The 27,722-nt window shown below is 44.2% G+C and overlaps 1 protein-coding gene across 1 annotated transcript in view; it reads left to right on the forward strand.

The window, feature by feature from the left end:
• Window positions 1–27,574, forward strand: part of LOC126416652 (uncharacterized) — a 37,989-nt gene extending 10,415 nt beyond the window's left edge. Inside the window, exon 2 of the mRNA XM_050084448.1 lies at window positions 27,096–27,574. Within this exon, the coding sequence (XP_049940405.1) occupies window positions 27,096–27,485 (390 nt within the window). The 3' untranslated portion in view covers window positions 27,486–27,574. The remainder of the gene's footprint in view (window positions 1–27,095) is intronic.
• Window positions 27,575–27,722: the final 148 nt, after the last annotated feature.

The raw sequence follows: 27,722 nt of genomic DNA on the forward strand, positions 1-27,722 counted from the left end.
GCAACGGCCGCAGACGCGGCACATTTAAAAAATATTTATTTCAGGCATCGCAGTCGTCTCGCCGGTAAAGCGAGGTAACATGATAATACTTAACATTTTCTTACAGCTTCCAGCAGTGCCGGCAGACTATATTATATTATTCAGTGCATTTCTGTGTTTGATTTGGAAGGTACTGTCCGACGTGTTCTATGCCATCACAAAAATATAACGAATAACTGTGTTATGACTTTATCATTTTCACATTTTGTGGCAAGGTCTGCTCTGTTAAACTAAAGCAATATTTTACATTTTTTCCCTGAGATTAAGAGAACGCGGGCTAGCCGCGCGCCTGTTCTACGAGAACAGTATTCAGAAATCCACTGCATAACGTAACCAACATTCAGTGCTCTGACGATCATTGGAATTTGAATTTCATTACTGACTTTTCTGAATACGAGGCAAGGTAGTGAGTTCAGATACACTTGTCTTTCTTTCTTGATTACGTTACAGTAGCAAGTGAATGTTTCCTACCTGGTTATCCAGAGCAGATGTGGAAAAGGAATAATTTGATCCACGGTGTGCCACATGTACGATAAAAGTGTTTATTCCCTCACCCACTCCATGTCTGAACTTAACATATGTGTGCTAGTGTAACTCATACAGCCAAAGTGAAATATTTAATCAACATTACTCAAAGTTACTTGCTTTTATGAAGAAAGAATTACCAAGTAAAGACAGTGTAATAACATTGAATCAAAACCATAGCAACTTGCTACAAATAATTTTGTGTACTGCCATCAGCTCTCAGTTTCAGTTTTATATCACTCTGAAAATTGCAAATCCAAACTTTAATATTGTAAAGCAAAGTTACTAGTTACCATGTACCAACTTACTTGCTGCTACACGTATATATGTAGTTGTAGTTGTTGTTGTGGTCTTCAGTCCTGAGACTGGTTTGATGCAGCTCTCCATGCTAATCTATCCCGTGCAAGCTTCTTCATCTCCCAGTGCCTAATGCAACCTACATCCTTCTGAATCTGCTTAGTGTATTCGTCTCTTGGTCTCCCTCTACGATTTTTACCCTCCAAGCTGCCCTCCAATACTAAACTGGTGATACCTTGATGCCTCAGAACATGTCCTACCAACCGATCCCTTCTTCTAGTCAAGTTGTGCCACAAACTTCTCTTCTCCTCAATCCTATTCAACACTTCCTCATTAGTTATGTGATCTACCCATCTAATCTTCAGCATTCTTCTGTAGCGCCACATTTCGAAAGATTCTATTCTCTTCTTGTGCAAAATATTTATCGACCATGTTTCACTTCCATACATGGCTACACTCCATACAAATACTTTCAGAAACGACTTCCTGACATTTAAATCTACACTCGAAGATAACAAATTTCTCTTCTTCAGAAATGCTTTCCTTGCCATTTCCAGTCTACATTTTATATCCTCTCTACTTCGACTCCTTTACTATTTTGTCTCGTTTCCTAATCTAATTCCCTCCGCATCACCCGAATTAATTCGACTACATTCAATTATCCTCGTTTTGCTTTTGTTGATGTTCATCTTATATCCTCCTTTCAAGACACTATCCATTCCGTTCAACTACTCTTCCAAGTCCTTTGCTGTCTCTGACAGAGTTACAATGTCATCGGCGAACCTCAAAGTTTTTATTTCTTCTCCATGGATTTTAATTCCTACTCCATACTTTTCTTTTGTTTCCTTCACTGCTTGCTCAATATACAGATTGAATAACATTGGGGAGAGGCTACAACCCTGTCTCACACCCTTCCCAACCACTGCTTCCCTTTGATGTCCCTCGACTCTTATAACTGCAATTTGGTTCCTGTACAAATTGTAAATAGCCTTTAGCTCCGTGTATTTTACCCCCGCCACCTCCAGAATTTGAAAAAGAGTATTCCAGTCAACATTGTCAAAAGCTTTTCGTAAGTCTACAAATGCTAGAAACGTAGGTTTGCCTTTCCTTAATCTAGCTTCTGGGATAAGTCGTAGGGTCAGTATTGCCTCACGTGTTCCTATATTTCTACGTAATCCAAATTGATCTTCCTCGAGGTCGGCTTCCACTAGTTTTTCCATTCGTCTGTAAAGAATTCGCGTTAGTATTTTGCAGCCGTGACGTAGTAAACTGATAGTTCGGTAATTTTCACGTCTGTCAACACCTGCTTTCTTTGGGATTGGAATTATTATATTCTTCTTGAAGTCTGTCTGTATTTCGCCTGTCTCATACATCTTGCTCGCCAGATGGTACACTTTTGTCAGGACTGGCTCTCCAAAGACCGGGGTCTTGTTTCGACTCAGGTCTTTCAGTGGTCTGTCGAACTCTTCACGTAGTATCATATCTCCCATTTCATCTTCATCTACATTCTCTTCCATTTCCATAATATTGTCCTCAAGTACATCGCCCTTGTATAGACCCTCGATATACTCCTTCCACCTTTCTGCTTTCCCTTCTTCGCTTAGAACTGGGTTTCCATCTGAGCTCTTGATATTCATATAAGTGGTTCTCTTTTCTCGAAAGGTCTTTTTAATTTTCCTGTGGGCAGTATCTATCTGACTCCTAGTGAGATAACCCTCTACATCCTTACATTTCTCCTCTAGCCATCCCTGATTAGCCATTTTGCACTTCCTGTCGATCTCATTTTTGAGACGTTTGTATTCCTTTTTGTCTGCTTCATTTACTGCATTTTTATATTTTCTCCTTTCATCAATTAAATTCAACATTTCTTCAGTTACCCAAGGATTTCTACTAGCCCTCGCCTTTTTTCCTACTTGATCCTCTGCTGCCTTCACTACTTCATCCCTCAAAGCTACCCATTCTTCTTCTACTGTATTTCTTTCTAAAATGCTATATCGTTCGAAACCCAGGTGCAAATACGGAAGTATTTTACTTATGCAGAGGATTGTCATTTCGTGGCCAACTGAAGGTAAGTGGGTTAGATGCACTGCTCAATAAACATCAATGTAGTACTTGGAATTCAGCTGTACCTTCGAAACCCAATTGACGTAAACGTGTTATTATGACTGAAGATGACACATAATCACTGGAAATGATGTTGCTAATGTACGAGCTATAGTCATAGACAGACATTTATAAAAATGTTCTTTAGTGATGCATCAGAATTTTAATTTCAAACCATATATTTAACAAAAATTTTCAGTCTCATTTTTTCGTAATTATATTCAGATACCTAATTATTATTGTAGCGCTGACACCACTCTCCGACTCCCTGCCTCCTTTGCAGAACCTGGTTAAGTAAACTAACAATATAGGAAATAAATATAGATTATATTACCAGAGCTTTCTTGATGGAGACCAGTACATTCGAGATGGGCTCGAACGAGAAGTCCACTGTCTGAGTGGCGGTTTCAAACACTTTGAAAATCTTGTAAATACACACAACTTACATAGCATCTTTCAAACCGCCTCACACAGAGTAAGATAATCTGTAATGTAACTACTAGCTAGCGCGACAGTTCCCAAGCAGACCCCATCAGCAGTTAGTCGGCTTCCCTGCAGAAAGCTTCCGAAGTTTTTCGTGATAACTCTGGTGCTACGTTCTGTGTAAGTTTCTCTGAATGCCACCTGCGCTAGCCAATACAGAGTCCTCTTTGGCTTCTGACGTCACAGCCTTTTAGACAGCTTTTCGCAGAGGACACTGGTTAACCCACGAGACAAAAGAGAATGCCACGCTCCCACCGGCAATAATTCTCTAACGATTATAAACAAAATACTTCGTGGAAACATTTGATTCTCTTATCTCATAGCTTGATTCGCCAGTTTCGTGAACAAGTGTTTATCATTTCGATAATAGTCACATTTATTGTAATTTTTCGAGATTAAATAATTTACTGCATGAAATTCAAATAGTTTTGAATTAAAAATAGAAGCCACTATGAGTGTGTGTTTGCTGCATGTTAGTTCAAACATCACTGCATACGGGATGTAGCTAACACTTTCATTTATTCTTTCAACTGGGGAGGATGTCTATACCTGTAACCAGTTTCGAGAAAATTGATTGTATGTAGCGCACTCAGTTCCTCCCATGCGTGCAGATGATAAAGCCAGAGTGAAATATTCGTAACATACCTCGCATCTCAAAAGCGGACTGAGATATCGAAACTAGATTTTCGTAAATGATAGCACGCGAAGAGAAAAGTATTTTTCCCTTATCTACCACGATATGAAAGAAACTATAGATTGTTTCACTGGAATAATGTAGTTTTCTAAGAGTCATTGATAGCTGGTGAAACAAGATTTGCTGTGCGTTTTAGAAAACGACAAGTGAAAAATCATACATTTATTTTTGTACCGAAAATGGGTCCTGTTGTGGACTGGCAAGACAGCCAATCCACAGTGACGGGTAACCGAAAGGCACGCGCTTAAACTCACGCAGGCTGGCGTGAGGTCTGAAACAGGATACGTAATGAATGCTATAAAGAAAAGTACGTAGCTTCTGGAATACTTAACTTTAATCCACAATTGGTGAACATTGGTCTTGTTACTGTACATGCTTCATTAGATACATAGCAAAGGATAAATGGCGCCTTGCTAGGTCGTAGCAATTGACTTAGCTGAAGGCTATGCTGACTATCGTCTCGGCAAATGAGAGCGTAATTCTCAGTGAACCTTTCCTAGCAACGTCGGCTGTACAACTGGGGAGAGTGCTAGTAAGTCTCTCTAGACCTGCCGTGTGGTGGCGCTCGGTCTGCAATTACTGACAGTGGCGACACGCGGGTCCGTCGTATACTAGAGGACCGCGGCCGATTTAAAAGGCAACCACCTAGCAAGTGTGGTGTCTGGTGGTGACACCACAGGTCCTCAATAAACTATTTTGTTCTGAGAATGAGTTTTTTCGTAAACTAGTGACCTGTCTAGGTCTGAGTTTGTAGTTTAATAATACAATGTTTCAAGACTCCGTCACAGTTTCAACTGCATCAGAATGTTAGTAAAATGGCTCTTTGTAAACACTGCTGTGTTTTCAGGAAAAGAAGCAAAATTTAGCTCTACAACAAAAGAAGTTAGGTATTACTAAAACCTCTTCGCTCACAGTCAATAGCTGGAACCCTGAAGTCTTCCTCTACTGTGACAGCGTGATCAGGAAACTTACTCATGATATTCTGCAAGTTCTCTTTAGACCCCTCTATCACTACAGCTTCACACACACAGCTGGCCCATGAGAGAATCCGATTATCATGTTTGACCCATTTTTAATGCTTATCATCAGCCAGATTATCTGACATGTAATACCCTTAATATCCTCACCAGAAAGTATCTAATTCTTTACTGCAATAAATACCCCTCAACCACTGGCGTCTAACCTATTCTTGCGATATACAGGGTTAACCAGGACTCCACCGTCAGACTTTTAGAGGTTATGGACGGATACCTTTTGAGTATTTTGGTATGAAGCAGCGGTTCTCAAATTTTTTTGGCGACAGAGCCCTTTTGAAATAATACATATTTTACGGATCCCTAAAATGAGTAGAATCTGGTTTTATCTTTATTCTTTAATTATAATCATTTAATGAAATTCGTACAAATATAGTTACATTATACCCTAGTGACTTCCCCAACAATAAACATAACACATATCAACACAATACAAAAGTAACGCTGTATTGATTTCAATGTAAATTGATGAAACTGTCTCCATTTAATGGGGAGTGTTAGCTGTTTCTTATTTTTGATTAACTGTTTAATGTCAGGCATGATAAAAGACAACTGAGGACGCATGTTGGATCCAGCATAAAGTTCAATGCCGTATTTGTAGCTGCGTATGATAAGAATCTCATTTCACAACAGTATGTCGTTGGGAATGGGAGAAGAACTGTCAGAGCCTGTGTGGCAAGTTGTATATGTTCAGTACGAGCCCTGTACCAATGATAATCAAGTGACATTTTTCTGAAAAATTATTCCATACTTGGATATGATACCATATCTAAAAAGCATTCATAGGTTTCGTTTGATGTATTTTTTGGCTTCACCAAATTCGGTAGTAAAAGATTCTGAACCCCTGAATTCATTTTCAGTTTGACCGGCCGGAGTGGCTGTGCGGTTCTAGGTGCTACAGTCTGGAACCGAGCGACCGCTATGGTCGCAGGTTCGAGTCCTGCCTCGGGAATGGATGTGTGTGGTGTCCTTGGGTTGGTTAGGTTTAAGTAGTTCTAAGTTCTATGCGACTGATGACCTCAGAAGTTAAGTCGCGTAGTGCTCAGAGCCATTTGATCCATCTCATTTTCAGTTTTGTGTTCTGCTCTTAAGGAAAATATGTCCCAAAATGTGCGCACGCCATGGAGACGCCGGACCAGTTATTTAAATATTGAATTAGGTAATTCTACTGCCTTAGCAACGAATACAGCGTTGAAAAGCTTTCCAGTTCTCACTTGCTAATGTAAACGTTTAATATTTCTAAAATTTAAAAACCTCTCTCACACCGGCCTGATTTAGCTTCACTGATCAGGATAGTAAAAACATGCGTATATTAAGGGAATTTTCATTGACAAAGCAGGGTTATGACATTCACACAGTTCAATACTGTTCTATCCTGATTAAATTAAACTTAACTTAAATTCCATAAGGCAGTGAAGCAATTTCGAAGTCTCGGTGCGACGAAAATTGTCAGTCGATCTCCTGGAAACATTTGTAATAATTATTAACTTTCGCTGATCACATGGGGAAGACCGGAGATCTGCTGGTAAGACCGTGTTAGCCTATTTATTTGAAATAACTGGATATCTTGAGCATACAAAACGGCAGGTTCGTCCAGTGTAAATCAGACGTTCCCCACTGATCCCGTGCAACACAGCGTAGTAAGCAGACACTGTCAATAACAATAATCCGATAAATAATACGCGAACACACTTACTTTAGTTTAGTTCATGTATTAAATTCCTTCTCATACAGAATCTCATCAAGATGGCGACTAGCTCAACAATACATACATATACATCCTTCTTTCACGACTAATCGGCAAGAAGTCCCTATTCTTTTCATAAGAGAAAACATAGATAGCAGAGAAGCTATTCCATGGAGTAAATGAACGCTCCAAGGAATAATTGGGCTTGAAACTACTTTGCATTGATAATTGGTAAGATAAGAAGAGATATTTCGAGATATGTACTGAGTTATATAATTTATAAAATTTCTGAAAATATCGCGGAGAGACCGCTGCAAGAGACATTACAAACGGTCCAAAAACTTATTTCAAAGGCGGATATTTTGTTACTACTAGTGAAAACTGTTATCTGTTTACCTTCTAAAGATAGATGTAATTCATTAATTTTTCTAACTATACTTGCCAAAAAAACAAGTGTGTACAACCGAGTCACACCTTTCAAATGGTTTTCTTATTTAAAAGAAATATCAGTTTCTAATTCAGTTCTTAGTTTGAATATTCTTGAGAAGATTTTACGCCGTGATAACCATCCATCCTAGGTGTGGAGCAGTAGTGTCTTATATCTGCTCCCATAATCTTCACACGACATTGTAAATAATCGGCACTGAAGGAGGGGTGAATTAACGCAACCGATTATTTTCACCGCTTCGTCAGTAACAAATTTTAGATTTGGCGGCGTGTTCTTTATCACCAGCGCTTGTTTATGCAGGACAAAATGGCTGGAATTTCAGTTTGGCGCTTTACTTATCATTAGTCATACCGCTCCTCCTATTTTTCTTGTAAATTTCTTATTTGTGAAAAAACTGATACAATCTTTTCAGTCGACATAATTTCTTTAGAAAATTGTTTACTGGATTAAAAATTTGTTTTCTGGTAGTGTTCGTTGGTAGCGCACCTAAGCAAATCTTCTTCGAGTGAATATTTATATGGATATCACACAGATATCAGCAATATGGCCAGTCCAGCAACATCGGACGAGTTATCCATTTTGAAGACGAATTTGTTGTGTTGAATGCGACCAACTAGTTCTACCGAGATATAGCCTGCGAGATCGTTAATTCGATACGAAACAGTGTCATTCGAAAACGTCACGGTGTAAAGATACTTTGTAGTTTTTTCATCGAGCATGCATTGCTTTATGTCTGCCACATACGCTTTTATTAAATTCTCAACAGTAGTGGTTGCTTCACCCACGATAGCAAACCGAATACGATGCCTCCATTGCTGTTTCATACAGTTTTGGTTGCATACCTCATAGTTTTTTGAACTGTTCAAATTTGCCGGCCGCGGTGGTCTTGCGGTTCTAGGCGCGCAGTCCGTAACCGTGCGACTGCTACGGTCGCAGGTTCGAATCCTGCCTCGGGCATGGATGTGTGTGATGTCCTTAGGTTAGTTAGGTTTAAGTAGTTCTAAGTTCTAGGGGACTGATGACCATAGCAGTTGAATCCCATAGTGCTCCGAGCCATTTGAACCATTTTTTTTTTTTTTTGTTAATATTTTGTTCTCTCTTGTGGATTAAATTTTTTTCATTATTGGCGTTGCAATCTGAGTGTGTAGTTTCTAAATGCTTGTGCATCATAACATCTAACATGGAACTATTCAGAAGTTGCTTCCTGCACAATATGCAGCGAAATGAATCGTTAGAGCCAACATATCCAAGATGATGTAAGATTTTTTTTCTCACATGGAGTGAGTCGTTAGATATATTACTGCTTGAAACCACAATGTTAGAAGATGTTACATCACCTTCTTGACGCTCATAATCTTGATCAGAAATCTTTGACATTGACTGTATCTTCCAGATGAATCACCTTTAAACTTTCAGAGTAAGATTTTGTTGCAACACCTTTAAGCCAATGCTCCATTCTATCTGAAACCAACAATTTAATTTTACAATATGACAAACATGGTGGAATAACGTAGTCACATGATATTGAATTTTACAACCATAATAAGTAAAAACCAATACGAATCGTATATAATGCCATACCGAATCGATCTGCGAGTTTCAATCGCATACTCGATTTGGAACTGTACTGTGTGCTGTGTGGCGCAAGTTTAGGTATAGTGAGACGGTGAAGCGTAGGGACCGAAGTTACAAAATCGTTTGTGGCGGTCAGATATGTTTTTGGATGAGAGAGAGATGGAAAGAGCGTAGTGAATGTTTGCAGTGTATCTATAGAAGAGACAGTGTTCAGCGAGAGAGAGAGAGACAGACAAGGACGGAGAAAGCGTTAGCGTGGTTGCTGCGTGCGTGAGTAGCGATCATTATTGGCTCGCCATATACCGACTCGCGTAAGCTAAAGTCTTTGTATGTAATTTTTGATAATATGAAACTTCCTGGCAGACTAATTCATATTATCTCACCCTACGCTGCAGAGTGAAAATCTCATTCTGGAAACATCCCCCAGGCTGTGGCTTAGCCATGTCTGCGCAATATACTTTCTTCCAGGAGTGTTGGTTCTGCAAGGTTCGCAGAAGAGCTACTGTGAAGTCTGGAAGGTAGGAGACGACGTACTGGCGGAATTAAAATTGTGCGGACGGGTCGTGAGTCGTGCTTGGGTAGCTCAGTTGGTAAAGCACCTGCACACGAAAGGCAAAGGTCCCGAGTTCGAATCTCGGTCCGGCATACAGGTTTAATTTGCCAGGAAGTTTCATATCAGCGCACCCTCCACTGCAGAGTGAAAATCTCATTCTAAAATGTCCCCAATTGTTGTAGATTAAGTACCTGTGATTTTAACGTTAGAGAATTGTGGTAAAAGTGGATAATAAAACATACTAAATGATAGGTCTACACTAAATTTGAGAGTTGTAGTATTAATAACTGCTGTCATAAATTCTTGTAAAGATATGGTTCAGAGGTAACGATCTACCGTTAGTTCCACTATAAAAATTCTATAATGCAAAGTTTTCATTCTAGCGAGCTGAAACCATTTCGGTGATTTCAAACATCTTGACTGTATACAAGTGAAAATTAAGAGGTTACTGAAGTAATTTGTAAATATGTTATTAAAGATTATGTGCCCGAGATAGCGGTCGTTGAGAGGCTGCTGCAGTATGCAGATAGCCGTAGACAACAGATGTTCCCTCTGCCGTCCGCTCCGGCAGCTATATAAATGCAGCCCGCGAGGCAGTAGTAAGGTTCACGTCGCACTCAGCCACCGTAAGATCCACGTCTGTCAAACGTCGGATCGCACTCTGCCTCGGATGACGTCAGAACCGAGCTGTGACAAAGCCCGTATTGTGCGGTAAAAACGGATAGTGAACTCGCGAGGACTGTACACCGTCCTGGATCGCTTAGAATTCACCGAAATAACTGTTAGTGTACCGTCCTTGTGAATTACAATTTCACGTGGCAAGTGGCGACTTTATTTCCACTTTTATGGCGACCATTAATTTTGAACATTTATTGCAAGCTTTCATTGAGTAATTTTAGTCAGGGCGAAAGACAATCTGGTCGGAACGTACATTAGAGGTCGGCTCTGAACTGCTAAACGTGCTGTTACAATGGAAAGACTTGCTTTCAATTGAAAATAGTGAATTTCCAAGTGTTGTATATGAGAAACGTTACGCAATACAATTTTGATTGGAACTTTATACTGTTATTTAAAATCAAAGTCCTGATCCCGCAAAGATATATGAAGATAGAAACTTTTCTTTCAGTGGGCTGGACCAAACTGTGGCCGTGCAGACTGGAAACTAAGGTCAGTATGTTTCCCTTCGCTTTCTGGCTGACCACAAAATTAGTTGCCAGGCTCGCGTGAGAAAAACATCTTCAAACACATGATTAACTTTTACCCGCCGCCCCACAGTGTTTTGTCATTTTTTGGATACTAAAAGTTACAGGCTTCTTCACCGTTGAAAGGTCTTTTTACAGAAACAAGGGTGACTGTTGTAACAAATCTTCTAAATCATAATTCCTTTACTGCTCTGTAACGATCGATCGGAGACCTTGAATTTCATGTACCAAATTACTCGCAAGGTAATCCTAAGGAAACTCCAAAAGTTAGTCGGTGGAGTTCTGCCTCACTCCCTATATTGCAACTTGTATTTAGGATCTCGTTGCTATTCACATCTGGTTTCAACCAACTTTCTTTTCCTAATACTGTCTGGGTTATTATCAACTTTAATTAGCGATACTATTTCTAGGTCGTTACCATGGGTGCTCCTGTAACTTACTAACACCACATTAAACTTTTCTGTTTCCGATGGAGAGGTTCCTCTGATCTAGAAAACCCCCATAGCAGGCCACACGTCGCTCTACACTGTTGTGGTAAAAGTCACGTCATATCTCTCCTAACATCGTGTCGTACCTCCTTTTTCCTGGCATAGAGCAGATGCTAGTCGTGTCATCATGGACTCAACAAGTCGTTACAGCTCCCCTGCAGAAATATTGAGCCATGCTGGCTCTATAGATGCCCACAATTGTGTCGCCGGTATAGGATTTTGTGCACGAACTGACCTCTCCATTATCTTCCATAAGTGTTCGATGGGATTAATGTAGGGTTATCTGAGTGGACAAATTTTACGCTGGAATTTTTCAGAATGTTCTTCAAACCAATCTCGAAGAATTGTGTCCCAGCGACATGGCACACTGTCATCCATAAAAACACCATTGTTGTTTAGAGCCGGCCGGTGTGGCCGAGCGGTTCTAGGCACTTCAGTCTGGAACCGCTTAACCGCTACGGTCGCAGGTTCGAATCTTGCCTCGGGCATGGATGTGTGTGACGTCCTTAGGTTAGTTAGGTTTAAGTAGTTCTAAGTTCTAGGGGACTGATGACCTCAGATGTTAAGTCCCATAGAGCTCAGAGGGATTTGAACCATTTGAACCGTTAAACTTTTCTATCTTTGAATTGCAAGACGAACGTCTTCGATTTCGGCAGGCAGCTCATCATTGATCCCAAGGGCGGGGGAGAGGACGGAGGGTTCCGAGTTTCTGATTCAGATCTTCCACTCTGCTCCAAACCAGAGGACCGCGATCGACCGACTCTGGGTTCGATGCTACATATCGAAAGCTTAGCCTGTAACACGCATGTGATGCTAGCTGCCTTCACCAAGTCAACCAACCGCCGAAAGCAACCGAGGATGGCCTCAGAACCCAAGCGGCAGCGTAATACAGTAGCATTCAGCGAATTTTTCCTGCCATGCGAGAGCTATAGTGGAAAGTTGAATTCACTATACTGGTAAAGTTCGGTAAGCAACGCTGTCATGAAAAAGTCTAACTTGAGGAGCAGAAAATCCAAGTATATCGAACTGCTTCTGTCTGTTACTAACATTGACGTTTTATGCTCTGTCGGCCGGAGTGGCCGAGCGGTTCTGGGCGCTACAGTCTGGAACCGCGCGACCGCTACGGTCGCAGGTTCGAATACTGCCTCGGGCATGGATGTGTGCGATGCCCTTAGGTTAGTTAGGTTTAAGTAGTTCTAAGTTCTAGGGGACTTATGACCACAGCAGTTGAGTCCCATAGTGCTCAGAGCCATTTTTTTTATGCTCTGCATAAATTAACGCAGACAGTTATGAATCAGAGTTTGATTAATGTTATGCAGCTTTCAGATGTAGACATTAACGAAACAACTATTTTAGACTATATTTAATAATGTTTTGCAATGACGTAATATCGCAGACATTGTTCTCGTCTGCACGCACGATTGCAGTGGCCACCGAATTCCGGCGAGCAAGCATTTCGACTTCAGTGAAAGTGAAATCAGATCACATCACAGTGCACGGCCACGGAATAAGAGTTTGTACGTTACAGCCGCTGTAGTTTCAATTTAGTCGATCTCAACGCCGTACACTTGCTTGTAGACCGTTTGGCATCACATGTGTGCAAGGTGGATCGTCCGACGTAGCCTAGTGATCTATAATCACGAACTAGAGGTAATCTGTTGGCAGGGTTTCTTATACTGCGTATGGCAGAAAAACGGTCCGAACTGGACGCAGCGAAACAGGCCGAAGATTAAATTGTAAAATAACTTCAATTTGCAAGAACGAAACACTGGCGTATTGCCACTTCACGCACTGTTCTTGTTTTGAAAATGATATTTTGTTGATGGCCACCATTGTTACGTTGATACTCAGACAATCTGCGATGTAAATTGTCCAAGGTACATTCAAGTATGTGTATAGAAATGTTTCTGATTTCCGCACGAATCGTGTCTTTCAGTTCCTGAGTTGTGTGTGGACATCTAGCACACACCCTGTGTTTCAAGAATACCCAAAGAAAGGTATCACTGACCAAGTAAGTCAAGAGAGGCCATGAAACGTCCCCATTCCTTGAAATTACATGGTCACCAGACACTCTGTGCACTGTTGCCGTTGAAATTTGAGCGTAGTGAAACGGAACACCATCTTGCTGCAACCAGTACTCATTTTCAGGAATCTGTTAATGTTCAGGTGCGAGGAATGTGTCAAACACGGCAGTATACAGCTGAAATGAAACTGTGGTTGTTTGTCCATGTTATCCGCAGAAAATAAAGGGCTGATTATGTCCACCGAAGAGACAGCGCATGACACTGTGACTTTATGGAGTTCGTTAGGACTATCCTCGCACCAGTAACGGCAGTTTTGTTTGACGAAATAACCACTGAGAAGAAAATATGCACTCATCCACAGCAAATTTAAGAAGCGTAATTTTAGTGAACAGTTCAATACACAGCCATTCGCTTTTCATAATAACTTTCATTTAACTGTTGCACAACCTGTATCTTGCACGGGTGGCAATTTCAAAATCACTCCTGTAAATTCTGTACGCTGCGAATGGGCATTCCCTCTACCGCAGCTTGCCTCAAAGAACGCTTTGGACTGCTGGTTTGCAACATTTTATACCTCCTCTATTCGTTCCTACGAGCGTTAAATTCTGTGTCTACCTGGCCATTTCAACTTGAATGCACTTCTTTGTTGCTTCAGTGTGTGTTTGTTGATGGTACGGGATGACTCCGTCCAAAGTTGCAGTAAAGACGCTATCCTCGTCTAATAGCAGCAACACAGTTACCGTTTTTGAAATAGGTCTTCATAGCCACAGCAAGTTCACGCTAGTTCCGGTTCTCGATTTCAGCACATGACATACCTATCGGAAACATATGACAAACTTTCAGTGTTTCCAGTAATACTATTCCACTTTTAGAGACTAATTGTTGCAGCTCGTTTTTCTACCACACCCTGAACGAGACGTTTCAGGAGGAATACTAAATACTGATGTGCTAGTCTATAAAAACTCCATATAGTCTATGTCCAGTTCTTATCGGTTATAGAGATGCAGCTGGTTACAGATATGAGTTTTCCTTTTATGTGTTGGTACTGCAGCTACTTTGGGATTATTTATCGACTGTGATTTTTGTTTTAAAATTCAAGTTGTGAAGCTATGACAGAATTTACAAAATTGAATTTTTTAACTGTGAATGTGGTTTCAATTCGTTCAAGGCACCGTTATCTAGACTACCTTGTAAAGGACTTTCCATCATTATTGTAAAATATATACATTTTCTGGTTGCTTGGCGGCACATTATCTAAAGCTAACATTTGCCGGTAAATGGGTCGGCAGAAATACTTTTCTGGGCTACCTAGCTCCCCAACGGTGACTTCTTTATTCTTTTTCCTGTGCAGGCGGTTGAAAAGCGAGCTCTACAAGAAAAACGTAAATGCAAGGTATGAATTAAGTGTTCGGCTTGTGAAACGTGCTGCCCTAATAGAAGGACACCAATACGACCTCGGACGAGTTACAGATGAGCTGCCAAGAGAATTCGGGACTGCAGTGAAGTCGAAGGCGGAATTTATAAAAATCCTCTTCGAACTTAATATCTGTCTTTCCTTAACACAGTCTGTGTGTCTTTGTGTTGCCTTCTAACAACAGTATTTCTGTAACTATTAAGAACTGGTCATATTATATGGAATGTTTTGTTTGAAGTTGTCCATACTATAACCTCCTAACGTATTTAAGAGGTGCGTTTGGTAAGTAAGGCAACACAATTTTTTATTCTGAAAGCGGTTTCCTTTTATTCAGGATTCCAATACATCATATCATTCCCTACTCTTTTGGCTGTAGAAACCTATTTTTTAACGTGACCCTCGTTCAGTGCGACCCTACCTCAGTGGGTGCCCGCATGGCACCACTACACTTGTTGACGTAGGAATTGCTTGCTGGATCAATAACGTCCCCAACATCTACGGACTGCTTCCCACTGAGTGTATCCACAATTGGTCAAAACAGATGGGAGTCGGAAGGCGCGAGATTCGGCCTGTGAGATGGATAAGGAAGAACAGTCCAAGAAAATTTTGTGAGCTCTCGAATGTGCAGATCTGCGTGAGTCATTGCGTTCTCTTGGAGAGGGACATGTTCGTTCGCATGCTGAAGACGTGAGGGTGGTACAATAGTTGATTGTTGCACCATGAGGGAAGACATCAAACAGAAAAACCCTTCCATATTCCCACAAGACAGTCGCCGTGGCTTTACCAGCTGAGTGAGCGGCTTTAAAGTTTTTCTTCGGAGGAGAGGTGGCATGGCGCCACTCCACTGATTGCCGTTTTGTTTCCTTTTTGAAGAGACGAAACCGTTTTTCATCGCCTGTACCGACGTTTGACGAAAAATTGTCGCGTTGAGCATCGTAATGTGCAAGCGCTTCCGCACTGATGTTTATTCGTTGCTGTTCGTGGGTTTCTGTGAGGCGGTGAATGGGCGGGCTCACACCTTTGAGTACCACGACCGGAGGAGGAATGCTTCAGCATTACCAACCGAGTCGTCCAGTAGAACAACGAGGTGTTTGTGATCAGTTGATCACCTCGAAGGAGAGTGTCCGCACGTTGCAACATTGCAGAAGTCACTGCGGTGTGCGGACGGTTTGCACGACCTGGTTGCGATGACGTCGCCGGTTCTAAGCGCTTCAGTCCGGAAGCGCGCTGCTGCTACAGTCGCAGGTTCGAATCCTGCCTCGGGTATGGATGTGTTTGATGTCCTTAGGTTAGTTACGTTTAAGTAGGTCTAAGTCTAGGGGATTGATGACCTCAGATGTTAAGTCCCATAGTGCTTAGAGCCATTTGAACCATTTTTTTTGCGATGACGTCAGACGCCTCACCCAACGAATCACTGTGCTCTTGTTCGCTGCCAGGTCAAGCGCCCGTGAATAACTGGAATGCTCTGGTTTCCTGCTAAAAGAAACTCAGTGACAGATCTCTTCTTGGAACGCATCTCCATTACAGACGTCATTTTGAAGGCTACTTCTAACGTCGCCACCCATCGGAAGTTCATGAAACTATAGGGGCTGAAGCGGAAATATTCCATGATGTCCCACAACAAATTTTGCATTTTTTTCAACTGCAGTTGGTCGAGGAAACAGGTATGTTGCATTTCTTACGTAATGTCCCTCTTAGTATTCCTACCGAAACGGCTTGCGTAGAGATGGCGCGTCGTTTCATCAACAGATAACGCGCGAAAGAAACAGAGCGAACAGGCTGTATGTAAATTTAGACGAGGTTCCTTATCGGAATCGCTGCGCATGACAGCGCGCGAGACGCCGTCGCATTACACCCGATGACGTAACAGCGGCGCCGTCTGTTGAACACGCACAGGGGGCCCCAGTGGACAGCATAGTCTCTGGAGGACACGGGGAGGCTGTAAACAGTGCTTAACTACTTGTAGATTTTGAGTGTGAGCACTCGTGTCTGTTAGTGCCCTTACACGCGAGCAGAGCAGCTGTGGCGTTGTGTGGGGAGTATGGGGATATCGAGTGCACCGTGCTGTCGTGACAGCAGGGAGAAGCGCCAGCTGTGAAATACGGCAGGTCAGTTCTGATAACGGTTTCATCTAAAGCTGTGTTCACAGTGGCATCGACATCGGTCACAAGACACCGTCGCCAGAGGTCGCCAGATAACATCGGCCGACAGAGTTGTCATAGTGCGTCCGATGTCTTTCGTCAGTTCCTGGCAGGGTCAACGGCGTTATGTTAGGTGGGTTAGAATCTATTCTTTGTATGAAGTAGTTTGGATTTTAACCTCTTATGGTGGGGTCAATTTGTTAACATCGAGTATTGATTTAAGTGTCAGGCAGTCGTTTCTGAAAGTATTTGTATGGAGCGTAGCCATGTATGGAAGTGAAACATGGACGATAACTAGTATGGTCAAGAAGAGAATAGAAACTTTCGAAATGTGGTGCTACAGAAGAATCCTGAAGATTAGATGGGGCCGGCCGAAGTGGTCGTGCGGTTAAAGGCGCTGCAGTCTGGAACCGCAAGACCGCTACGGTCGCAGGTTCGAATCCTGCCTCGGGCATGGATGTTTGTGATGTCCTTAGGTTAGTTAGGTTTAACTAGTTCTAAGTTCTAGGGGACTAATGACCTCAGCAGTTGAGTCCCATAGTGCTCAGAGCCATTTGAACCATTTTTTTTGATTAGATGGGTAGATCACATAGCTAATGAGGAGGTACTGAATAGAATTGGGGAGGAGTTTGTGGCACAACTTGACTAGAAGAAGGGATCAGCTGATAGGACGTATTCTGAGGCATCAAGGGATCACCAATTTAGTACTGGAGGGCAGCGTGGAGGGTAAAAATCGTAGAGGGAGACCAACAGATGAATAAACTAAGCAGATTCAGAAGGATGTAGGCTGCAGTAGGTACTGGGAGATGAAGGGGCGTGCACAGGATAGAGTAGCATGGAGAGCTGCATCAAACCAATCTCAGGACTGAAGACCACAACAACAACAATGGTGGGGTCGATTCTACGACGCCCTGATGCTTGGATACGAGTGTTGCATAGCAGATTATAATACTGACGAGCTCCGAACGCATGTGAATGAGCTTTCCTGTCTCGTAAAGAATGTGGCGAGTACTATACATTCTGTCCTCAGTTATCAGAATAACCAGCCAAGTTTTACAAATATATGAGATGACGTGAGATACTTTCTGTTACACACACTAGATAATTCGTGGTGACCTTGAAAAGCAAGTTACAAACACTCTATTTCCGGTATTTGCTGAAGTTGTGCAGACGTACGTCAATTAAACTTCAATCACTATGATTTAGCAAACCAGTGAAAATGGCTCTGAGCACTATGGGACTTAACATCTTAGGTCATCAGTCCCCTAGAACATAGAACTACATAAAACTAACTAACCTAAGGACATCACACATATCCATGCCCGAGGCAGGATTCGAACCTGCGACCGTAGCAGTCCCGCGGTTCCGGACTGCAGTGCCTAGAACCGCGAGGCCACCGCGGCCGGCAGCACACCAGTGAAAGACAAGCATAAAGGGAGGTGTAGGATATTCTGAAAACCTAAAGCACTTAAAAGTGGAAATACGTACCGTACACCACATTTGCAAACCACTTCCTATTAATAGAATCACTATCCTCCTGGCATAAGCCGCCTGTAAGCGGCAATAATAATTTGTGAACAACTACTGACAACCTACCACATAAAGATCCAGTTCAGTAGCTATAAGCATATAAGATACGCCACGCATTCCACCTGAACAAATTAATTTTTGAGGTTATATTCTATGCCTAATATTTCCAATAAAGGTTTTGCATATTTGAGGTTTCGAATAAACCTGCGATTTCAGTCCATATATACCCTATATACCGATTAAGATATTTTCATCCTCAGGATGCCATAAACTCACTCTTTCTTGGACTAAACTTACCAGTTTCCCTCGCCCCATACTTCTCGCGCGAGGACGACGGTCGATTTGACCGAAAAAAAAAAAACAATCGAAATCTGTGCGCTCGGGAGACAAGATCAGATATAGTGTGAACGCATACATAGTGGCGTACTTATTTGAAAAGATAGGCCGTCTGCGGTCGATGTCGGTCGTCGGCGGAATGCACCGATATCGGGGCCACTGTGCCCGCAGCCTAATAGCAGCGATGGCGAGTCGACATGGCATAACACCGACAATGTCTTAGCATCTCAGTCCCCAGTGGGAGGAATCTTAACCACAGGTACGCGAAAAGACAGCAACTAAAAGGTAACAGAGCTCATTTTCCTACATTATCGTCTTTGTAAGATGCCGTTGTTAACAAATATATTTAACATTATTCACATACAGGGTGACACACTTGAAATTAAACTTTCAAAACGCTGTAGAAATAACACCACTGGTCAGAATGACATCAAATTGCAACGGAATATTATCGGAGAAGGGGGAAAACGTACGGCAGAAGAAAAATATTATGTGAAAATTGATCAATAGATGGCGCTGTATGTGCCAGAATACGTAAATGAAACACCTATCATGTGCACGACCCATTGAAGTTGGTATAAACACGCCGGGTACACGGCTTTTCCTCCTTGCCATGACTGTCTCAATGCAGAATCGCAGTCTGCTTGTAAACTTGTAGTACAAGAAATGACTGTGCACACGTCGCTCTGCAGAAGTTCCCAACACCGAAGGGTTTGAAAAAAGGCGTTGGTCGGATGACTGCCGTGGGTCTGGAGAAAATTATCTGAAATTCTAAAAGACCCTTTGGTGTGTAAACTGGTAGAGTGAGGAAACGAAGTGATTCGGCGTCAGTGGAAGCAGTGGCCATAGCAATGCAGGAGGAAACGAGTGGTGGTGTGCAAACGTGTAGTGCACGGAGAATTGCCAGAACATTGGACATATCCGTGAGCATGGTGCGTATAATCCTAAGAAACGTCCTTCTTTGCTATCCAATCAGAATTACCCATGTGCACGAGTCGCTTCCTGTTAACCTGCCAGCAATAAAGACCTTTGCTTTACAATTTCTTGCTCACATGAATGTGGACAATGATTGCCCGTGAAGATGTTGAGGACAGACGAAGCCCACTTCCATCTGACAGGATATGGCAACACACAAAATTGTCGAATATGGGCAACGGAAAATCCACACCCGAATCAACCAGTACCACTTCATCCTGAAAAGGTCACTGTGTGGTGGAGGTTTACGGCATCATTTACCATAGGGCCATATTTTTTCGAAGAGACAGGTGCTTCCGGTCCTGTTGCCTGTACCGTCACTGGTAAGCACTATGAGTGTCTTTTGCGCAATCACATCATCTCAGCTCTCCAACAGCGTGGACGAGTGGACGGGATCATTTCTATGCAACATGACGCACCTCCGCACATTGCAAGTCCAGTTAAGCAGCTGCTGTAGCGCCATTTCGGAAGTGCTAAAATTATCAGCCACCATTTCCCTACAGCCTGGCCGTCCCGATCACCTGATCTTAATCCGTGTGACTTCTGGCTGTGGGGCTATCTGAAAGATGTTGTGTTCAGTGTTCCGATTGCAAAACTTAGCTACATTTAAGGCACGCATTGCGCAACTCATTCAGAAACGTGATCCTGGAAACACTTCGATCTGTTGTGGAACATGCTGTTTCTCGCTTTCAACTTGTTGCAGAAATTGGTGGACAGCATATTGAACATGTTTTGCACCAGTCACACGGAAATTAATAATCCGATTTGATTTTGATTGATGCTTTTTATGCGGTTTTTGGCCTCAGGAAAATTAAAAACCTATGTGAGTGATGCTTTTTATGCTGTTTTTGGAACCAGGACAATTATAAACCACTATTTCCTATCTGATGCGATATGACCTTGCTACGGCGGATGGGCGTACGTATCTGACAGTATCACGCCTGTACGCCCATGCACACGGAGTAGTAGAGTTTGTTTAACGTCAAACGTACACCTTAGGCAATGTCGAATGATTCATTTGTCATTTGTAGTCGACCACTATTAAATTATGATGCTCAAGCGCTACATTTTGTAACTATTTATTTTTATTCTGCCATACGTTTTCCTCCTTCTCCGATAATATTCTGTTGCAATTTGACGTCATTCAACCAAAAATGTCAAATGAGTGTGAAATCTTATGGGACTTGACTGCTAAGGTCATCAGTCCCTAAGCTTACACACTACTTAACCTAAATTATCCTAAGGACAAACACACACACCCATGCCTGAGGAAGGACTCGAACCTCCACCGGGAGCAGCCGCACACTCCATGACTGCAGCGCCCTTAGACCGCTCGGCTAATCCCGCACGGCTGACGTCATTCACCAGTGGTGTTATTTCTACAGCGGTTTGAAAATTTAACTTTAATTATAATCATCCTGCATTTTAGTATCTCTTAATAAAGAATTTCCAAGATATAACGGCATTAGAAAGTGATACTGATCTGTTCTACTCTCCTTATTCATCGGATATTGAAGAGATTTGTTCTGAAGTACAACTAGAAATTATTGGCCTGAAATGTGACAGAGAACGCAGAGACAAGTGTAAGTACAAGAAAAAAATCTCGGAATTTTATACACTCCTGGAAATGGAAAGAAGAACACATTGACACCGGTGTGTCAGACCCACCATACTTGCTCCGGACACTGCGCTGTACAAGCAATGATCACACGCACGGCACAGCGGACACACCAGGAACCGCGGTGTTGGCCGTCGAATGGCGCTAGCTGCGCAGCATTTGTGCACCGCCGCCGTCAGTGTCAGCCAGTTTGCCGTGGCATACGGAGCTCCATCGCAGTCTTTAACACTGGTAGCATGCCGCGACAGCGTGGACGTGAACCGTATGTGCAGTTGACGGACTTTGAGCGAGGGCGTATAGTGGGCATGCGGGAGGCCGGGTGGACGTACCGCCGAATTGCTCAACACATGGGGCGTTAGGTCTCCACAGTACATCGATGTTGTCGCCAGTGGTCGGCGGAAGGTGCACGTGCCCGTCGACCTGGGACCGGACCGCAGCGACGCACAGATGCACGCCAAGACCGTAGGATCCTACGCAGTGCCGTAGGGGACCGCACCGCCACTTCCCAGCAAATTAGGGACACTGTTGCTCCTGGGGTATCGGCGAGGACCATTCGCAACCGTCTCCATGAAGCTGGGCTACGGTCTTGCACACCGTTAGGCCGTCTTCCGCTCACGCCCCAACATCGTGCTGCCCGCCTCCAGTGGTGTCGCGACAGGCGTGAATGGAGGGACGAAAGGAGACGTGTCGTCTTCAGCGATGAGAGTCGCTTCTGCCTTGGTGCCAGTGATGGTCGTATGCGTGTTTGGCGCCGTGCAGGTGAGCGCCACAATCAGGACTGCATACGACCGAGGCACACAGGGCACCCGGCATCATGGTGTGGGGAGCGATCTCCTACACTGGCCGTACACCACTGGTGATCGTCGAGGGGACACTGAATAGTGCACGGTACATCCAAACCGTCATCGAACCCATCGTTCTACCATTCCTAGACCGGCAAGGGAACTTGCTGTTCCAACAGGACAATGCACGTCCGCATGTATCCCGTGCCACCCAACGTGCTCTAGAAGGTGTAAGTCAACTACCCTGGCCAGCAAGATCTCCGGATCTGTCCCCCATTGAGCATGTTTGGGACTGGATGAAGCGTCGTCTCACGCGGTCTGCACGTCCAGCACGAACGCTGGTCCAACTGAGGCGCCAGGTGGAAATGGCATGGCAAGCCGTTCCACAGGACTACATCCAGCATCTCTACGATCGTCTCCATGGGAGAATAGCAGCCTGCATTGCTGCGAAAGGTGGATATACACTGTACTAGTGCCGACATTGTGCATGCTCTGTTGCCTGTGTCTATGTGCCTGTGGTTCTGTCAGTGTGATCATGTGATGTATCTGACCCCAGGAACGTGTCAATAAAGTTTCCCCTTCCTGGGACAATGAATTCACGGTGTTCTTATTTCAATTTCCAGGAGTGTATTAATAGTCGGATCGGCGGAAGCAGAATTTGATCCGTCACTATGGCAGCTCCATCTCGTAGTGTGGAGACGGACGAGCGCTGCGCCTGCACTGTTGTGCTTAGCGGGGCGCGCTCTAGTGGGAAAGGTGTGTAAGCGCTGACTATGCGGAACTATGTACACAACAATTTCCATGTGACATAAGTAATAAACTAAAACAATTATCTGTGTATTTAGTTTGCTGGCTGCAGCCAGTTGTCTCTAGGTCCATTTCGAAGATATTCCAGCAGAAAGATCCTGAGGGTCATCGTAGATATACAGTTTCTTGATTTGATGGCACCTGAACACGAAACTTCTACATAAACAGATGGTGGACTGTCGGATTAAGTGGGAAAAGTTTTATTTTCAATCAAAACTTTAATTTTCTTCAAGTTTCGTTCGTTGTACAGTGTCCAGTGTTTCGCTGCAGTGCGGTGGTGGGCTGGACGCCTTGTTCCCGTGCAAACCATTCCCAAGGCAAGTAGTACTGACGGGGCGACGCTCCAGCGAGGCGTCTGTGGCGTGGGAACGAGTCCAGATGACCCTCCAGCAACCAATCGGAAAGCTGCGAATGGTCACGTGGGTATCGGGAAGCAGGCTGGCAAGACCGAGCCGGGACCGATCTCTCGCACCCTTGGCAGTCAGCTTCCGCTCCGATTTGACGTGTCATCCGCATCCCTATTTTCAGTCAATATGCCCCTCAGTCCACCTGTGGCCTCCCAGGCTTCACTTCTATCCCCTTAGCAGTAACTTTTCTGGAATAAACACTAGCGAGTTTTTTACAATCAAGACTTTGTGCTCATTTAACCAACTTTCGTGCACTCAGGATGCCCAGTTCCTGTACCTTCCTTGCCCTCAAGCAAGTCCATGTACACCTCTGACAAGTCAGTACGACTGAAACAAGTACTAAGAATAAATACACGTAAAGACGTCCAAAACCTAGAGAACAGTATCAAACGAAGCGCTGTATAGTGTGTCGGCCTAGTACCAATAGTTAAATGATGCAATGAAATTAAAACTGGTAATGAGATTAGAAACTGTTGATCATCATAAAAACGACTCATCCTGCAGTTGTTGTCATTCTGAACGAAATCAACAACAGGAGGCAATACTGCATAGATGTATTCACCGACGGAAGTAAAACTGGACGAGAAACAAGATCAGGCGTAGCAGTTTTTACTAACACAAAGACAATTCCGTGGTGATCTGTGTCACGAAATTTTAACCCTGGGATGCTGATGCCAGTAGCAACCAAAATTACTAATGTTGTGTAGGTCGACAACGCACAATTTTCAAACTACGGAAACTTTGCGCCACGCGCTCCGATTGGCCGCGGGATTGCCCTGTTGCCGGATGCTCTGGACAACGCATGACCGTGAATGCTTTGCCTGCCGGAGATCGCGATGTATCCTAGGCGGTTCCCACGCTCGGTGGTAGAATGCCAGCCTTCCACTCTGGGTACCTGGAGGCGAATCCGCCGCGGTCCGACAAATACATTGTAATTTCACGATAAGACGTACCGGGAACAAACCGATCAACAGCTGTTAGTTCGCAAACAGAAAGCCTTTTACAAAGTGTGTCGGCCCTAAAAGGACCTTTCTTGTTGCTAGGACATTGTTTAATTAAAGCAAGTGCTCGAACTGCTGACCCTCTAACGCGACACAAGCTTGGTAACGTCGAACTGTGTTTTGCCGAACTTTTTCAAAAATTCCTGGCATTGCCCTGATGTGATTGGCGGCATGTTGAATGCGATCCATTAATTCTTCTTCGTTTTTCTAAGTGGTTCGCATCCAGATGGGTGAACTAGAACCTTGAAGAATCCCCACAGGAAAAAGTTCGGTGGCGTGACGTCTGGTGATCATGGAGGCCATGTCCTATGAGCACCTCTGCCAATTACCCGGCCGTCGAAGAGTTCATTTAAATATCCACGCACAGCACGACTGTTATGTGCGGGAGCCCTTTAATGCTGCAACCATATGCGTAGCCGTATGTCCAGGGGAACATCTTCCAGCAGGCCGGGTAGAGTTTCTTGCAAAAAGTGAAGGTAATTTGCCATGGAAAGTCCAAATATGGAGCGAAAATCTTTCCTGGTGTCCGTGGACGTACGTGACGTGAGGATTTCCCCTTGCCCAGTAATGAACGTTTTGAGTGTTGTAAAGGCCATCCCGATAGAAGGTGCACTCGTCGGTATACAACACAATGGCGGATGAGTCGGAATCTCATCGTCGCAGAAACCACTGGCGAAGCCCTAGCCTGTGTTCATAATCCGCCACAGGATTTAGGTCTTGGACAGGGTGGAAACTAAATGGATGTTGGCCATCATCCCTCAAAACCTCCCAGACAACCGATGAGTGATCCCCCATGAAGTGTCCAACCGCTGAAGTACTTGTCGTAGGTGCTTCCCCGAAGCTATCGAGAACAGCCTCTTAAAATGCAGCATCTCGTTGTGTTCGAGGTCTTTCAGCATCACCATGATATCCCACTAAGGAGCCTGTTTCGCCAAGTAGCCGGTGAATTGCAGTAAACGTTTGTGGATGTGAGTGGCGTCTTGCTGAGTACCGCTCCTCATACTCATACAACCGTCGAGCTTCGTGCTCATTACAGTCGGCTAGTCCATAAACAAAAACCATATCTAGGGTATTCTTCAACAGAATACCGTGCCGCCGTGCTTACTGTATGACTAAATCGCAGGTGACGTGTATGTGTGCTCCGAAGCGAAGCTTACGTTTGAATTCCTCTGACGTGGGGTGGAGACAAACAGCAAGACCTATTCGACTCGTGTGCGTATCATGTTGGGGCAGTGACGGGGCGGGGGACGTTTGTATGTGTGAACCGACAACCATAGTGCTGCCCGTCAACCGACTAAAGGCAACAGGGCAATCCCATGGCCAATCGGAGCGCGTGGCGCTAAGTTTGCGTAGTTTAAAAATAGTGCGTTGTCGACCAACTCAGCATTAGCAATTTTGGTTCGTACTGGCATCAGCTACTTAGGGTTAAAATTTCGTTACACATTTTTTCTCCACCCTGTATAAATTGGGGAATGAATGCTCAAACAACCAGAATGCTTTACAATGTAATGACCCTCTAAAAATTAAATACACTGCTGGAAAAAGAAATTAATACACCCTTTCGGAGGTTTTCGATTCACTAATTATTTATTCTTGTAACTCTGCATAAGGTATATATGAAATGATTACATTTACAGATGAATATCGCAAGCGCTCTTGAGGTACCATACTTAAATACTCATACTGGTAAGTGGTATAGCCTCCAAAGACGGAAATCCTGGCGCTGACTCTGACATCCAGTCGATCCTACTGATTGCGTATGCTGTACATTATGCCACGCCTGCTCGACCTGTTCACGTAGTTATGCAAGGGTTGTTGATTGGCGAGTCGCACGAGTCACTTCTCGAACGATATCCCATCCCACGTGTGCTCGATTGCAGACAAGTCCGAAGATTGTGCTAGCCATGGAAGCTGCGATAACTATCCTCTTCAAACAACACATCATGTTCCTGTTCGAAGAACGGCAAAAGAAAGGGTCTAACAAAATTCTGAACGTACCAAGCGCTGATTAGGGCCCCTCCAGAAACGCCAAAGGCGAACAACAGCTGTAGCGTATGGCACCCCAGACCTTAAGGCCTGCGGTGGGCCCAATTGCGTCTTGGACGACTGCACTCTACGAGACAGCGCTTACCAGCTCTACCTCGCACGCGCAAACGACCATCACTTGCGTGCAGGCAGAACCTGTTTTGATTGCTGCAGACCGTGGCACGTCATGCCGTCTTCCAAGTGATCTGAGCCGTGCGTAGCTCATGTTTTTAACGTACTTCCACCTCACAACGTTAATTTAAATTACTACTGTGACTGAGTTGCTGCTTTGCCTGACCGTGAGTGGCGTTAGCAGCGCATATCGATACGTCCCCTCTCGTAGTATCTTTGCTCGACTGCTACGACTTCCTGGTCTTGTCTGTCGTGAGGCAGTTCGCGTCGGGAGTTCGGGCTGCGAGTTCGAGTCGGCCAGTCAGTTGGAACCCGTCTGGAGCCCAGTCCAGATCTGCCAGTCGGGGAGTTGCAATGCGGCACTAGTGCAGTCGGGTTGGAGCAGCAGTGAGGTCCGCGTCGACATGACTCTCCCGACCATTGCCGCCACGGATCACTTGAGCCGGGCCACGGTCTTGGTGGATCGTCGGTCGGTCGTCCAACCGGACGACGCGTTTTGGATCGCCGATCGTTCATGAGTAGGCTGTCTGTGTGTGCATCGACTTTGTCTTCGTGTGTGTTTAGTTACTGTTGGGTATCGTTCAGGTCGTGTGTTTGTCAGGTTGTGTGTGCAGTTGGCGCTATTTCCTTTGACAAGTTATTTTAAATGTTGTAGATGTACTGCCTCTGAGAGGTCCGTCGTCTCATCGGGCGACATGTGGCTGGTTCTCCGAGCGCTTCTGGGCCCCTTCAATCACCATCTTGTGGAACTTGCGTCCTTTCTTTCCTGTTTCAGGGATGTCGTTTAGCCAGTGGGCGTGCTTCCTCTGCATGGTTGGGTCCGAACCAGAATTTACGCCGTCGTGTGTCTGGAAGTGAGTGGGAGACGCACCAGAAGTGCAGCAGCGACGGAGCAGCAGTCGCGGACGGACCAGCAAGCAGTCGGTTTGTTGGTATCGACCAGGGAAGACATATCCGTGCGGTGCAGTCGGCTGGGTCCGCTGGCAGCCCCTGCGCAGTGTCGGAACGTGCGTTGAGCTGTCCGATCGCTACGAGCTTCGTGGTTCACCGACCCAGGACGTCAAAATTGAGTAGTGGTTTCAAGTATCCAAGCCATGTCCATTCTTGTTGTGGTGGTTCGTTTCGGTGGTTTGCTCTTGGGGAGTTTTCTCGTGAGCAACACTGAGTGTTTCTTCTGCTGAAATTTAGCTGCAATGCGGTGCAATTAACTATTTTGGTCGACTACAATTTGAGTGCACCAGTGGAATTTTCTGTCTTGTGGCCGTTATAGTTCTGGTAACCATGCACGGCTCATGATCATCTGACGGCACCAGTGGAGCCTTGCCCGGCGAGGCTCTGAGGGAGGATAGAGGTGTGCGTGCCCGTAGTTCCACTGCTAATAACAGGTTAATAACAGATAGTG

Source organism: Schistocerca serialis, chromosome 8 (assembly GCF_023864345.2).
Source record: "Schistocerca serialis cubense isolate TAMUIC-IGC-003099 chromosome 8, iqSchSeri2.2, whole genome shotgun sequence".
Taxonomy (NCBI): domain Eukaryota; kingdom Metazoa; phylum Arthropoda; class Insecta; order Orthoptera; family Acrididae; genus Schistocerca; species Schistocerca serialis.